Source organism: Dendrobates tinctorius, unplaced genomic scaffold (assembly GCF_039654945.1).
Source record: "Dendrobates tinctorius isolate UK_male_01 unplaced genomic scaffold, ASM3965494v1 ptg000394l, whole genome shotgun sequence".
Taxonomy (NCBI): domain Eukaryota; kingdom Metazoa; phylum Chordata; class Amphibia; order Anura; family Dendrobatidae; genus Dendrobates; species Dendrobates tinctorius.
This window is the reverse complement of record NW_027362060.1, coordinates 1,104,326-1,118,132: the sequence shown is the minus strand read 5'-3', so window position 1 is coordinate 1,118,132 and position 13,807 is coordinate 1,104,326. Positions and strand designations below refer to the sequence as shown.

Genomic DNA, 13,807 nt, shown 5'->3' with positions numbered 1-13,807 from the left:
TATCGCAGGGCCCACCGTTGTAACTGTTGCCCCTTTCCTCGTGTCTTGCTGTTTCAGTTACACGTGCCGGGTCTTGTTGTTTTAGTACCGGCCTGTGGGCCATGTCACACAGGACTGGTCCACGTGACAGATACCAAATGTAAATTTTTGGTGAAGAATCAACAACAAGTGGAACACAATTGTGAAGTTTATTGGTTATTTTAAATTTTTGTGGAAATTCAAAAACTGAAAAGTGTGTCAGGCAATATTATTCGGCCCCTTTACTTTCAGTGCAGCAAACTCACTCCAGAAGTTCATTGTGGATCTCTGAATGATCCAATTTTGTCTAAATGACTAATGATGACTAATGATGATAAATATAATCCACCTGTGTGTAATCAAGTCTACATATAAATGCACCTGCTCTATAATAGTCTCAGGGTTCTGTTTGAAGCATAGAGAGCATCATAAAGACCAAGGAACATAACAGGCAGGTCAGTGATACTGTTGTGGAGAAGTTTAAAGCCAGATTTGGATGTAAAATGATTTCCAAAACTTTAAACATCCCAAAAAACACTGCACAAGCGGTCATATTGAAATAGAAGGAGTATCATACCTCTGCAAATCTACGAAAACCCAGCAGTCCCTCTAAACTTTCTTCTCAAACAAGGAGAAGACTGATCAGAGATGCAGCCAAGAGGCCCATGATCACTCTGGATGAACTGCAGAGATCTACAGCTAAGGTGGGGCAGTCTGTCTATAGGACAACAATCAGTCGTACACTGCACAAATCTGGCCTTTATGGAAGAGTGGCAAGAAGAAAGCCATTTCTCAAAGATATCCATAAAAAGTGTCGTTTAAAGATTGCAACAAGCCACCTGGGAGACACATCAAACATGTGGAAGAAGGTGCTCTGGTCAGATGAAACCAAAATTGAACTTTTTGGCAACAATGCCAAATGATATGTTTGGCGTAAAGGCAACACAGCTCATCACCCTGAACACACCTTCCCCACTGTCAAACATGGTGGTTGCAGCATCATGGTTTGGGGCTGCTTTTCTTCAGCAGGGACAGGAAAGATGGTTAAAATCGATGGGATGGAGCCAAATACAGGACCATTCTTGAAGAAAACCTGTTGGAGTCTGCAAAAGACCTGAAACTGGGATGGAGATTTGTCTTCCAACAATGATCCAGACCTGAATCTAATCGAGAATCTGTGGAAAGAGCTGAAAACTGCTTTTCACAAACGATCTCCATCAAACCTCACTAAGCTTGAGCTGTTTGCCAAGGAAGAATGGGCAAGAATTTTAGTCTCTCGATGTACAAAACTGATAGAGACATACTCCACTTGCAGCTGTAATCGCAGAAAAAGGTGGCACAACAAAAGTATTAATTTAAAGGGGCCGAATAATATTGCACGCCCCACTTTTCAGTTTTTGAATTTCCACAAAAATTTAAAATAACCAATAAATTTAGTTCAACTTCACAACTGTGTTCCACTTGTTGATTCTTCACCAAAAATGTACATTTGGTATCTTTATGCTTGAAGCATGATATGTGGGAAAAGGTTGAAAAGTTCCAGGGAGCCAAATACTTTCGCAACGCACTGTAATGTTGAGCCCCCAAAAAGGGGAATTCTCACAACTTTTTCAAGGTTTATGGAGGGCCATTTTGTTAGGGGTGGAAATGTCAATTATCATTATGCGTAAGATTGTACTCTAAATAAATAACATTTTTTGCAATAAGGATGATATTTCAAAATGGGCTGCACGGTGGCTCAGTGGTTAGCACTGCAGCCTTACAGTGCTGGGGTCCTGGGTTCAAATCCCAACTAGGACAACATCTACAAGGAGTTTGTATGTTTTCCCTGTGTTTGCGTGGGTTTCCTCCAGGTTATCAGGTTTCCTCCCACATTCCAAAGACAGACTGATAGGGAATTTAGATTGTGAGCCCCATTGGGGAAAGTGATTATAAAGTCTGTAAAGCGCTGCGGAATATGATAGCGCTATATAAGCAAAGCATAATAAATAAAATGCAACATCCCAAATGGAACAACTTTGCATCACAAATAATGAGCAAGGATTATGCATCACAAAATGCTGATACATTAACCCTTTTCTGCAAATAGACCTAATCATAAGTACAGATGGTCAATTCCTGCAATTGAAAATATGGTTACATCCGATGGATGACCAGGTCTAAATAAGTTGTGTCCGTGACATCAGCCAAGCTCCTACTGCAAGTCCTGAGGCCACAAATAGCGCTGGTCCAAGCACTTTAACCCCTCATATGCCATTGTCAGTAGTGATAGCAGCATTTGAGGAACCAGCCCATCTCCACTACCTCAGCATGATCGCAGGATGCTGATGGTTGCTGTGGCAATAGGGAGGAATGACATGACCTCCCTGTCTGCTATAATCCTCAGACAATCAGATATCACTGGGGGTGGGACCTGATTTGCTAACTGTCAGTCAAAGAGCTCATACTCATTTGGGAGAAAAATGGACAAGTGCAATCAGATAAAGTAAAAAAATGAGTCTGTGTTATCTGTTCAAATAAAGGACATAATTCTAGGTGCTATTTTTTACAATTTGACAAAAATGTCATGCTGTGTATTTTTTTATAATATTACTACGGGGTTAGTAATGGGGGCATCTCCACTACTACTACTACTGGGCTTGATGTCACCTGACAATACAAAAGTGACATCAACCACAATACTATCACCCCACTTGCCACCACACCAGGACGTGGGAAGAACGAGGCATCTTATGAATGCGCCATTTCTGGAGAAGCTGAGAGCTGATGTTTTTAGTATAGAGCAGGACCAATATCCTTTGCCCCTTCCTAGGCTATTAATATCAACCCGCAGCTGTCTGCCTAGCCTTTGCTGGTTATTTATTATAGGGAGACCCTACTTCATTTTTTGAGGAGGTCCCCCATTTTAATAACCAGTAAAGGCTAAGTATACGGCTGTGAACTGATATTAACAGCCTGGGAAGCTCTATGGGTATTACCCCCTTCCCAGGCTATAAACATCTGCCACAACTGTCCGCTTTCCCTCTGCTGGTTAATATAATTACAGGGGATGCCACACCATTTTTTTCAGAAAAAAAATTATTAATAAAATACATATATAGTAAGATACACACACAAAGCACTCATTATATATCTCAATCACATATTTATATCTATCTAGCTATCTAATATATATATGCATATATAAAAATATTTCCATTGAAAACTATGTGTAAATGACATAGAGAATTACTCTATGTAAAAGCTCATGTTAAAATCGCTTTGCAATCGGATCGCAATCGCATGTACAGTTGTGCTCAAAATTTTACATACCCAGGCAGAATTTTTGCTTTCTTGGCCTTTTTTTTTTGAGAATATGAATGATAACACTAAACATTTTTCTCCACTCATGGTTAGTGGTTGGGTGAAGCATTTATTGTCAAACTACTGTGTTTACTTTTTTAAATCATAATGACAACCCAAAATGCCCAAATGACCCTGATCAAAAGTTCACATACCCCATTTCTTAATACCATGTATTGCCCCCTCTAACATCAATGACAGTTTGAAGTCTTTTGTGGTAGTTGTGGATGAGGTTCTTTATTTTCTCAAATAGTAAAACTGCTCTCTCTTCTTGGCAAAAAGCCTCCAGTTCCTATAAATTCCTGTGCTTTCTAGCATGAACTGTGCACATGAGATCTCCCCAGAGTGGATCAATGAAATTGAGGTCAGGAGACTAAGATGGCCACTCCAGAACCTTCACTTTGATCTGCTGTAGCCAATGAGAAGTCAACTTGGCCTTGTGTTTTGGATCATTGTCATGTTGGAACATCCAAGTACGTCTTATGCGCAGCTTCCTGGTTGATGAGTGCAAACTTGCCTCCAGTATTTGCTGATAACATGCTGCATTCATCTTTTCCTTAAACTTTGACCAAGTTTCCTGTGCCTTTTTAGCTCACACATCCCGAAAACATCAGTGATCCACCTACGTGCTTTACAGTAGGAATGGTGTTCCTTTCATCATAGGCCTTGATGACCTCTCTCCAAATGTAACACTTATGGTTGTGGTCAAAAAGTTCAATTTTGGTCTCATCACTCCAAATTAATTACCTTGTTGCAGAAGTTTTTAGGCTTTTCTCTGTGCTGTATTGCAGTTGAGATCACAGTTTGAACGCTGCTGACTGGCATTATCAATTCCTTGGAAATCTTTTTATATCTCTTTTCCTGTTTTATACAGTTTAACTAACTTTTAACGTAGATCCATTGACAATTCTTTTGCTTTCCCCATGACTCACAATACAGACATGTCAGTGGCTGGATGAAAGATGCAAGAGTCTGTCTGGATCCCAGAAACTCACTCAGCTTTTATGCACACACACTGATTACAAGTGAACAAGTCACAGGTGAGGATGTTACCTTAATTATTCATTCCAACACATTTGTGTCAACTTCTGTGTATGTTATCAGGCCAAAATCATCAGGGTATGTGACCTTTAGATCAGGGTCATTTGGATGTTTTGGTTTGTCATTATGATTTAAAAAGAGAAAACAAAGTAGTTTGACAATAAATGGTTTCACCCAACCACTAACTATGAGTGGAGTAAAAGTTTTGGTGTTATCATTCATATTCTCTGAAAAAAGGCCAAGAAAGCAAAAACTCTGCCGGGTTATGTAAACTTTTGAGCACAACTGTAAATTGGATTCTAGGTGATAAAAAATTGCATTGTACTCACAAGAAAATCGCATGACACTCGTCCTACTTTTCTGGACTGATTTCGGACCTTTTTTGTTTACGGTGATGGGTATGAGTCGAGAGACTATGGAGATGATGCACTGCAATATGTGATTAATTGAAAGTATCATTAATGCAATCAAAGGATTGCAGGTCTAGTTCACTTGTGGGACTGGTGAAGAGACAAAAAATCTTTTAACTGTTATAAAACATTCAGATAAACTGTTGGAGCCAACATGGACAGTTTATATATTATAAGGGCAATGAACATTCTTTGAGCTCTACATAACAGCTAAAACCTACATCAAAGGGACTGACCATAAGATCTAAGATGTGATTACACAGGAAGGCAATTATGTCCAGGATTGAAAAGTCCTTTGTTATTTCAATAAAGGGAATCTACTTTGTAGATGGACATTGTGTCAGTCTTAGCTGTAAAAAAAAACCAAAAAACTTTCCTCAAAAATGTCAAATTTGGTATTGCCGCATTTGCAAAAAAACTGTACTATGAAACAGTATCAACTATCATTTCATACCGTGAATTGCCATAAAAATATGGCAAACTATGCCATAGGTGTAATTTTAATTTATTGTGGCTCAAAAATAATTAAAGAAAAAGTAATAATAATCTTTATTTAGTGCAGCGCTTTACAGTTTTGCACACATTATCATCATTGTCCCCGATGGGGCTCACAATCTAAATTCCCTGTCAGTATGTCTTTGGAATGTGGGAGGAAACCGGAGTACCCGGAGGAAACCCACGCAAACACGGGGAGAATATACAAACTCCTTGCAGATGTCCTTGGTGGGATTCAAACCCAGGACTCCAGCGCTGCAAGGCTGCAGTGCTATCCACTGAGCCACCATGCTGCCCAAAAGGTCACATGTATTACAAAATGGTGCCAATAAAAATGCTCGGTTTTTACACAAAAAAAAAAACCCTGACATAGTTCTAGAAAGAGAAAAAATAAAAAGTTAGGGCTTTTACAATAAGATGACGTAAAAAAGTGATTTTTTTTTAAAGGAATTTTTATTGTGAAAAAGTAGTGAAACATGAAAAAGTTATAAAGTGGGTATCAATATAACGGTAATCATATTGACGCACAGAATAACATTAATATGTCAATTATACTGCCTCGTGAACGATGCAAAAAATTTAATTTAAAAGCATCCAAATTTTATGGGGGTTTTTTTGCTCATGCCTGAAAAAAAAGTGATAAAAAATCAGTATGTAGCAAAAAGTAGTACTAGTTAAAACTACCCACAAAAACAAGTCTTCATTCAGCTCTATTTACAGAAAAATAAAAAAAAGTTATGGTTGTCAGAATATTGTGACCAAACTTTTTCTTTAAAGTAATTTCTTTGTGTCAAAGTAGCCAAAAAATTTTAAAAAACCTATATAAATTTTCTATTGACATGACTGCATATGCTCACAAAATAAAGATAACATAATAAATTATCAACGGTCATTGGTGTTTAAAATAGAATCAACAAAAAATAGAATTGCTAGCTTTCTGTTCTTTTTGACTCCGAAAATGTTAACAAAAAGTCACATGTACCAGAGAACAGCACTAATGTAAATTACAGCTTATCCTGCAATAAATAAGCCCGCATACAGATCTGCTGATGGAAAATTGTGAAAAGTATGCCTCCCTGAATGGCTACCCCAAAGAAAATTATTTTTTTCAAAGAGTATATTAAACAATAAAATATAAACCCATATAAATTTAGTATTGCCGTACTCGTACCGACCCACAGGATATAGTTAAAAACTTTATGTAGCATGGCAAATAGCGTAAAATTTAAAATGCAAAAAACAGTAGCAAAACTGTTTATATTCCAGCCCATAAAGCTTATTAATAAGTGTTATGAATTCCAAAACGATGCCACTGAGAAACACACCTCATCCCAAAAAAACAAGCCCCCATACAACTATATTGCCAGAGAAAAAGGTATGGTTTCTGGACCGCAACAATAAAAAAGTGAACAAAAAATGGTTTGACATAATGATCAAAACTTGCTGTGGTGTCAAAGGGTTAAAATAACTCATGGTAAGTTGTCATCACTAATCAATTATATAAATAAATTAGATTAAGTCGAATATATATTTAAAGTTACCTACATTTGAGAAAAGAAAATATTTAGGTAAATGTAATTAACCATTACCATCAAAACAGCTAAACCTGTCAGTAATCTGTTCATGTAACCCTTAGCCAATCATAAAACTGCAAAACGTAGGTCTTTAAATCTGTTAGTGTTTCAACAGTGATAAGTAGATCACATTCACTAATTATGAGTAATCACATGCTTACATCAAATCCCTTCCTCTTCTTCAAGCGTTTCTTGTTGAGTTTCTTACAAGCATACATTTTACCAGTTGCCCTCATTTGGGAAGCCGACACTTCCCCAAATCCACCTTTTCCAAGAATTCGAAAGTCCATAAACCAGTCCGATCCAACAGGCTGAGATTCTAACCATTTCCATTGAAGGAATCTTGAAAAGTATTTGCTTTCCTTGTATTGTTGAAATGCATTTTCCCTTAAATGACTTGAGGTAGAATGAAGCAATGGTTTGAAAAGCTCATCAGGGACCTTACTGCATTCCTCCACCGCCTGTGCAATGGCCTTTGCCTCTAAATAGTAACAAAAATGCTTAGAATGGGCGTCAAGATATTTGCTGATAATGTTCTTGGCTTTCTGCAAACGATCATCATCCTCCGCAGTATCATAATCCTCAATATCAATCCAGATCTCCAATGCAGGAACAAACTCATCTACTGTTCCCAAAAACTCCTGGAAAAGCTTTTTGCCAATGGGCTGCTTTTCACAAATATTCTCAAATTCCAGGTCAAGCTGATTTTTCAGATGTTCACATTCAGAGAGTGGAGGTAGCTTAAGCTTGGCACGAAATTTCTTGTTCCGAGTAATTTGAGGATTGAAGCCCCCATCAAAGCTACCACGTGCAGTAATATACGCAGAATTGGCTACCACTGTTTCCAGTGCTCCAAAATCCATCTTTGATTGTTTAGTCTCCCAAACCAAACATGAACCACTTGGCAGCTACAGAAAGCAAATCTTGACTGAAAGTAGGATCTGACTACTGCATTCAGTACCTGCAGGCTTAGCAAAATCCTTTTGATTGAGGTTGAATTATAGACGAATGTGCTCAATTGGGAATTGAATGTCCATTTAATTGTGCATGAGAAAATAATATGTCAAGCAACTCATGCCCAAAACTGTCCAAAAAAATAATTAAAAAAATAACAGCAGAAGAAAGCAATATGAGATAAAAATCACCTAGATAGTAATCCAGATCCTGTGTAATATAATATACAAATGGCTTATTAAAAGAGATAGCTAAATGACAGGAGAGGAACTAATACCCCTGACTCAACATCTCTGTAAACTCTTTATCCACTTAGGTAGATAATTCCACTCTCATTCTCTCTCTCTCCCTCCATTATTATCTCTAGCAAGTGTACTCTGTTCTACCACTGCAGTATATTATTGTCATGTAAATACAAACTTCTCATTTAATAATTACAGGTCTAATGTATTAATCCTTGCAACCAAAACATTTAGCTAAAAAAGGAAATACGATAGTGTATATCATGAAAATGTAATGTCTTCTTAAACGCGATAACAGATAGATAGATGGATAGCTAGATGGATGGATAAATAGATAGATAGCTATGGGATGGATAGATAGATGTATAGATAGCTTAGGCAGATTATAATGAGGATAATCTGGGCTATTGCCCAGGATCCAATGCTCCAGGGATGGCCCATGGCCAGATTGTCATCATTGTAATGAGAGCTTTCCTGACGCTTCCCTGCCAGCAATACAGAATGTCAGTGGAGCTGCAGGAGAGCTTCTGTCACCTTTTCTGTGAAGTGCCGGTGCAATGACATCAATGAGTTGCCATGTACACGCTGGCTTCAGGAACAAGGGAGATGTAGGAGATCATATGGAAAGATGAGTATTAAAAACTTTTGTTTTAAATAAAACAAATGAAATGGGAGTGGGAGAGAGGAAAGTATAATGAATTAAAGGGAACGGGTCATGTAAAAAACACTAATAACCTGCAGATATGGGTTTAATAGCGTTCTGAATCTGCCCCCTGGGCTTTCAGTCATATGGATGGGCTGGCGCCCCTTCATTCATCACTCTGTGTATAGTGAGTGGCAACTGTAACCGCCCCAGGACTGACTGACAGCTGACTCTAATGAGGATCCTGCAGTCAGTCAGTGCTGTTACAGCCACTGCTCGCTATGCACTTAGTGGTGACTTGAGCAATGCCTCTATGACTGAAAGTCAGGGCCTGAAGGGGGGAGTAAAGGTACTTTGTTCCTGGCAGTGGGGCTCTCAGTGCTGGGGCCGGGCAGCTTCAGAACGCTATTAGCCGGCAGAGTAATACCATATCTCTATGTTAATAGCGTTTTTTTATATCACAGATTTCCTTTAAAGGTGGGGGTGGGAGAGTGAAAATAATAATGAATTGAGAGTGGGGGTGGGAGAGAGGACCTGATACAATGAAATGAGAGAAGGGGGCTTGTAAATATAATCAGTCGGGGGAGCAGCTGGTGCACAGTAGAGTGACAGGTAATGATTGAGGGAAAAAGTACAGGGACTAATTAATTTATATATTTATTGGGCAGGGGAAGAGTGGATAATTATAATTAACAGGGTCACAGTGCTGGCTTATCATTTACATTTGTAATGGTGGGTTGAATAGTAGCTAATTATATAATCGGTAAATGGTGGGTACATGTCTGTATTCAGCGGCACAATGTGACATTTCTTATTCAGGAAAAAAATGTGTACATATATGTGACCTTTTTAGTTTCAGGGCTTCGGTGATCAGTGCAGAAAACTGCAGTGACTGAGCCACAGCGATAGGACGTTGATGAAGGTTTGTCAAGATGAAGAAGAAGAAAAAGGCAGTAATCACACAAGATGTCAGGGGTGATTACGGGATGTAAATATATTTATTCTGTATAGGGGTATGTTTACACAGACGGATGGCACTAAACCACTACCAATCGGTAAACCATTACTGATTGGCAGTCGTTTTGTCACGGGGTTACCGCAACAGAGCGGAGCCAGAAGACCGCATCTGTTGGCTCCTGCTCAGCCGCTGAGAAGCACTTCTCCAGTTTATTAAACATGTTTGTTTCTTTCAGCAGAACAGGGGTTACTCGGCCATGTGGGAAATTCCTGCATTCAGCTGTGCTCGGTTAGCCACACCTCTCCCCTATAAAAGCTAGGCTTGTTTACCAGGTCCTTGTCTGAGTTAGCATTTGCTACATAGATCTGGAGTGGGAGAAGCTGGTGTTTGGAGAGCTGGAGGAGTTTTATTTGCAACTGTTGCTTGATTTGTATGCTTGGAACTTCCTCATCCTTCCTGTCTTACTTTCTTCCCCCTCCCTACACACCCTAGTGAATACCTCTGTTATATGTGACTGTATATTTTGTGTGTGTGGAGTTTTCTTTGCACCAGTCTTTGTCCCTGTCTGTCGGGTTGGTGTACTGAAGTACACAGTAGCGCCTCTCTTCCCCAGGTGGGGGAAGGGGACAAACATAGGGTTGTTGTAGGATGTAGTGCAAGGGCAGAGGCCCCGGCATCTTCGCCATCTGAAGTACCCCAGGGAAAAGAGCGAGCTATGGTGGCCTCTAGTGTCAGGGCCAGGAAACCCCTGGTCCCAGGTCACTTGCCAGTCGAATCGTTACACTTTTCCTGTGTCTGCCTGCTTAAACAGGCTTTGAAAGGGGTTACCCAATATTAAATTTTATTTTCATCCTAATTCTGTATGCAATGTCATAATCTATTCTTTGCTCCTCTCAGTGCACAGTGACAATGTGCTCTTTCAGTGACGTCGCTACCGGAAGCAGCGTTGGTCTCTACTCGCTCTTTCTTTACTTTAATGTGCAACAGCAGTGCACTCTGTTGCAGGTTTGTCACTTCTTATTAGAGCTGGTGAGAGAGAAAAATGATGTGCAATGACAGAAATCTAGTGAGCATGTGTCAGAATTGACAAGCAGTGTATACTTAGTAGAGCAGGGACTAGCCCAGGCCATGAAAGGGAGGTAACAGATGATGCTTTGCTTTAGAGAGTGAGAAGAGGCTGTGGCAGTGACTGCAACCTTTGAACCCTGATGATTTGTTTGAGTATCCCAGCATGCACTGGGATTTTCAAAAAAGCATCATCAAAGAGGAAGTAATAGACAAAAAATAAAGCAGTTAGATAGTGTCGTTAGGGAAGGGTATGGACTTTTTAACTAACCCCTTTACCCCCGAGGGTGGTTTGCACGTTAATGACCAGGCCAATTTTTACAATTCTGACCACTGTCCCTTTATGAGGTAATAACTCTGGAACACTTCAATGAATCCTGGTGATTCTGAGAATGTTTTTTTCATGACATATTGTACTTCATAATAGTGGTCAAATTTCTTTGATATTACTTGCATTTATTTGTGAGAAAAAATGGAAATGTGGCAAAAAATTTGAAAATGTTGCAATTTTCAAACTTTGAATTTTCATGCCCTTAAATTACAGAGATATGTCACACAAAATACTTAATAAGTAACATTTCCCACATGTTTACTTTACATCAGCACAATTTTGGAACCAACATTTTTTTTGTTAGGACGTTATAAGGGTTAAAAGTTGACCAGAGATTTCTCATTTTTACAACACCATTTTTTTAAGGGGACTATATTATAGATGATACCCAATAGTATCACTATTCTAAAAAAAAAAACTGCACCGTTCAAGGTGCTCAAAACCACATTCAAGAAGTTTATTAACCCTTCAGTTGCTTCACAGGAATTTTTGGAATGTGGGGAAAAAAATGAAAATTTAACTTTTTTTTACAAAAAATTTAATTGAGATCCAAATTTTTTTATTTTGACAAGGGTAACAGGAAAAGATGGACCCCACAATTTGTTGTGTAATTTCTCCTGAGCATGCCAATATGAGGGAGAATACCACTGTTTAGGTGCATGGCACAGCTCGGAAGGGAAGCAGCACCATTTGACTTTTTGAATGCAAAATTTGCTGCAACAATTGGCGGACGCCATGTTGCTTTTGGAGAGCCTCTGATGTGCCTAAACAATGAAAATCCCCCACAAGTGACACCATTTTGGAAACTAGACAGCCCAGGGAACTGATCTAAATGTGTGGTGAGCACATCAAACCCTCAGGTGCTTCACAGAAGTTTATAACTTTGAGCCGTAAAAATAAAACAAAAACAAATTTTCCCCACAAATATGTTTCTAGCACAAAATATTGCATTTTCATAAGGGTAACAGGAGAAATTGCTCCATACAATTTGCTGTGCAATTTTTCCTGAGTATGCCGATTCCTATATGTAGGGAAATACTACTTTTGAATCACAGTGCACAGCTCAGAAGGGAAGAACCACCATAATGGAGTTCATATTTTGCTGGAATGGATTGAGGGTGCCATGTCACATTGACAGAGCCCTGAGGTGCCAGAACAACAGGTTCTCCTTATATGTGAACTTATTTTACAAACTACACTCCCCAATGAATTCATCTAGGTGTGCAGTTTTATACCACTGAGCGGTGAAGAAAGAATAAATTACATTTTTACCACTAAAATGTTGTTTTATCCCCAAGTTTTTAATTTTTCTAAGGGCTAATAGGAAATGTTTTTTACAACAAACTAAGGTCTATTTTTCCCTTAGTGCGCCAATACCCTACGTGTAATCAGGAAAAAATTTTCAGGAACAGTGCAAAGATCAGAAGGCAAGGAGAGCCAGATTTTACTGTTATGGTTTGCAGGTGCCATGACTCATTGGGAGAGCCAATGAGGTACCAAAACAGCAGAACCCCCCCATAAGTGGCCCCATTTTACAAACTATACCTCTCAATGAATTCATCTAGGGGTGCAGGGACCATATTAACACCATGGGTATGTCACAGAATTTTATACCATTGGGAAGTGAAGACAAAATAACTACATTTTTACCACCAAAATTTTGTTTTTGCCCCCAATTTTACATTTTCACACAAGCAGTGGGTAAAAATTACTCCAAAATTAATCCCACAATTTCCACTGAATGTGGCAATACCCCATATGTGGCTGTACAGAACTGCTTGCCATATGGAGAGAGTCAGGAGGAACAAAGCGCTGTTTGCCTCCTGGAGCGCAGATGCAGACTCCATATACAGAGCGCCTAATTGCTAGAAGAGCAGAATCCCCCTTCAAGTGACCCCATTTGGGAAACTTTTCCCCTTGGGGAATTTATCAACAGGTGTAGTGATGATTTTGACTCCATGGGTACTTTCCAGAATCAAGCAGCAATGAATGTTGCAGAGTGAAAATTGCAAACTGCCATTGTAGTAAACAGTACGTTGCAGTCACCAGTACATTATGCCCAACCCGTGTTTCTGGAGGCATGCACCCATAAGTTAGGCGAGCTCTCATCACTTCAGAAATGCCAAACGTGGACGCAATATGTGGTTTACGTACACTGTGGGGCTCAGAAGGGAGGGGGCATTTGGATTCGGGAGCTCAGAATTTGCTGAATTTCTTTTGGCGGGTGATGAGCCATTGCGCTTTTCTAGAGTCTTTGTGCTACCAGTAACGTGGAAGACCCCTATATTTCCGTTAACAGATGACGGACCTTAGTCAGGGCTTGCTTTTTTTGTGGATTGAATCTTCCACCATAGGTTCCGTCTGAATCACATATTTCAGAGATTTACACAGAAACCACTGTGCAAGCGTTCAGCGCCGAGCGCAGGATAAATGTGTGCCAAACCTTACTGCGATCTTTAGGAGGCAGAATGAAAACTCAACAGCATGTAAAAAATTGGTTTTATTTATTTTTAACGCTGTTCCTCGTGCGGTAGTGATTAGGCGACTTTATTCCCGGGTCCTTGGGATTATGGCAATACCAGATTTATATCGAGTTTTATGTTTGACTGTTGTCACACACTAAAAGACGCTTTTTATTGCAAAAAAAAGTTTTTGCATCACCACATTTTGAGAGCTATAATTTTTCCATATTTTGTCCCACAGAGTCATGTGAGGGCTTGTTTTTTGTGGGATT

General features: G+C 39.3%; 1 protein-coding gene across 1 annotated transcript in view; it reads right to left on the bottom strand.

The window, feature by feature from the left end:
* GRK1 (G protein-coupled receptor kinase 1) overlaps window positions 1–7,743 on the bottom strand; it is a 135,481-nt gene extending 127,738 nt beyond the window's left edge. Inside the window, exon 1 of the mRNA XM_073563549.1 lies at window positions 7,042–7,743. Within this exon, the coding sequence (XP_073419650.1) occupies window positions 7,042–7,743 (702 nt within the window). The remainder of the gene's footprint in view (window positions 1–7,041) is intronic.
* Between the last annotated feature and the right edge of the window lie 6,064 nt (window positions 7,744–13,807).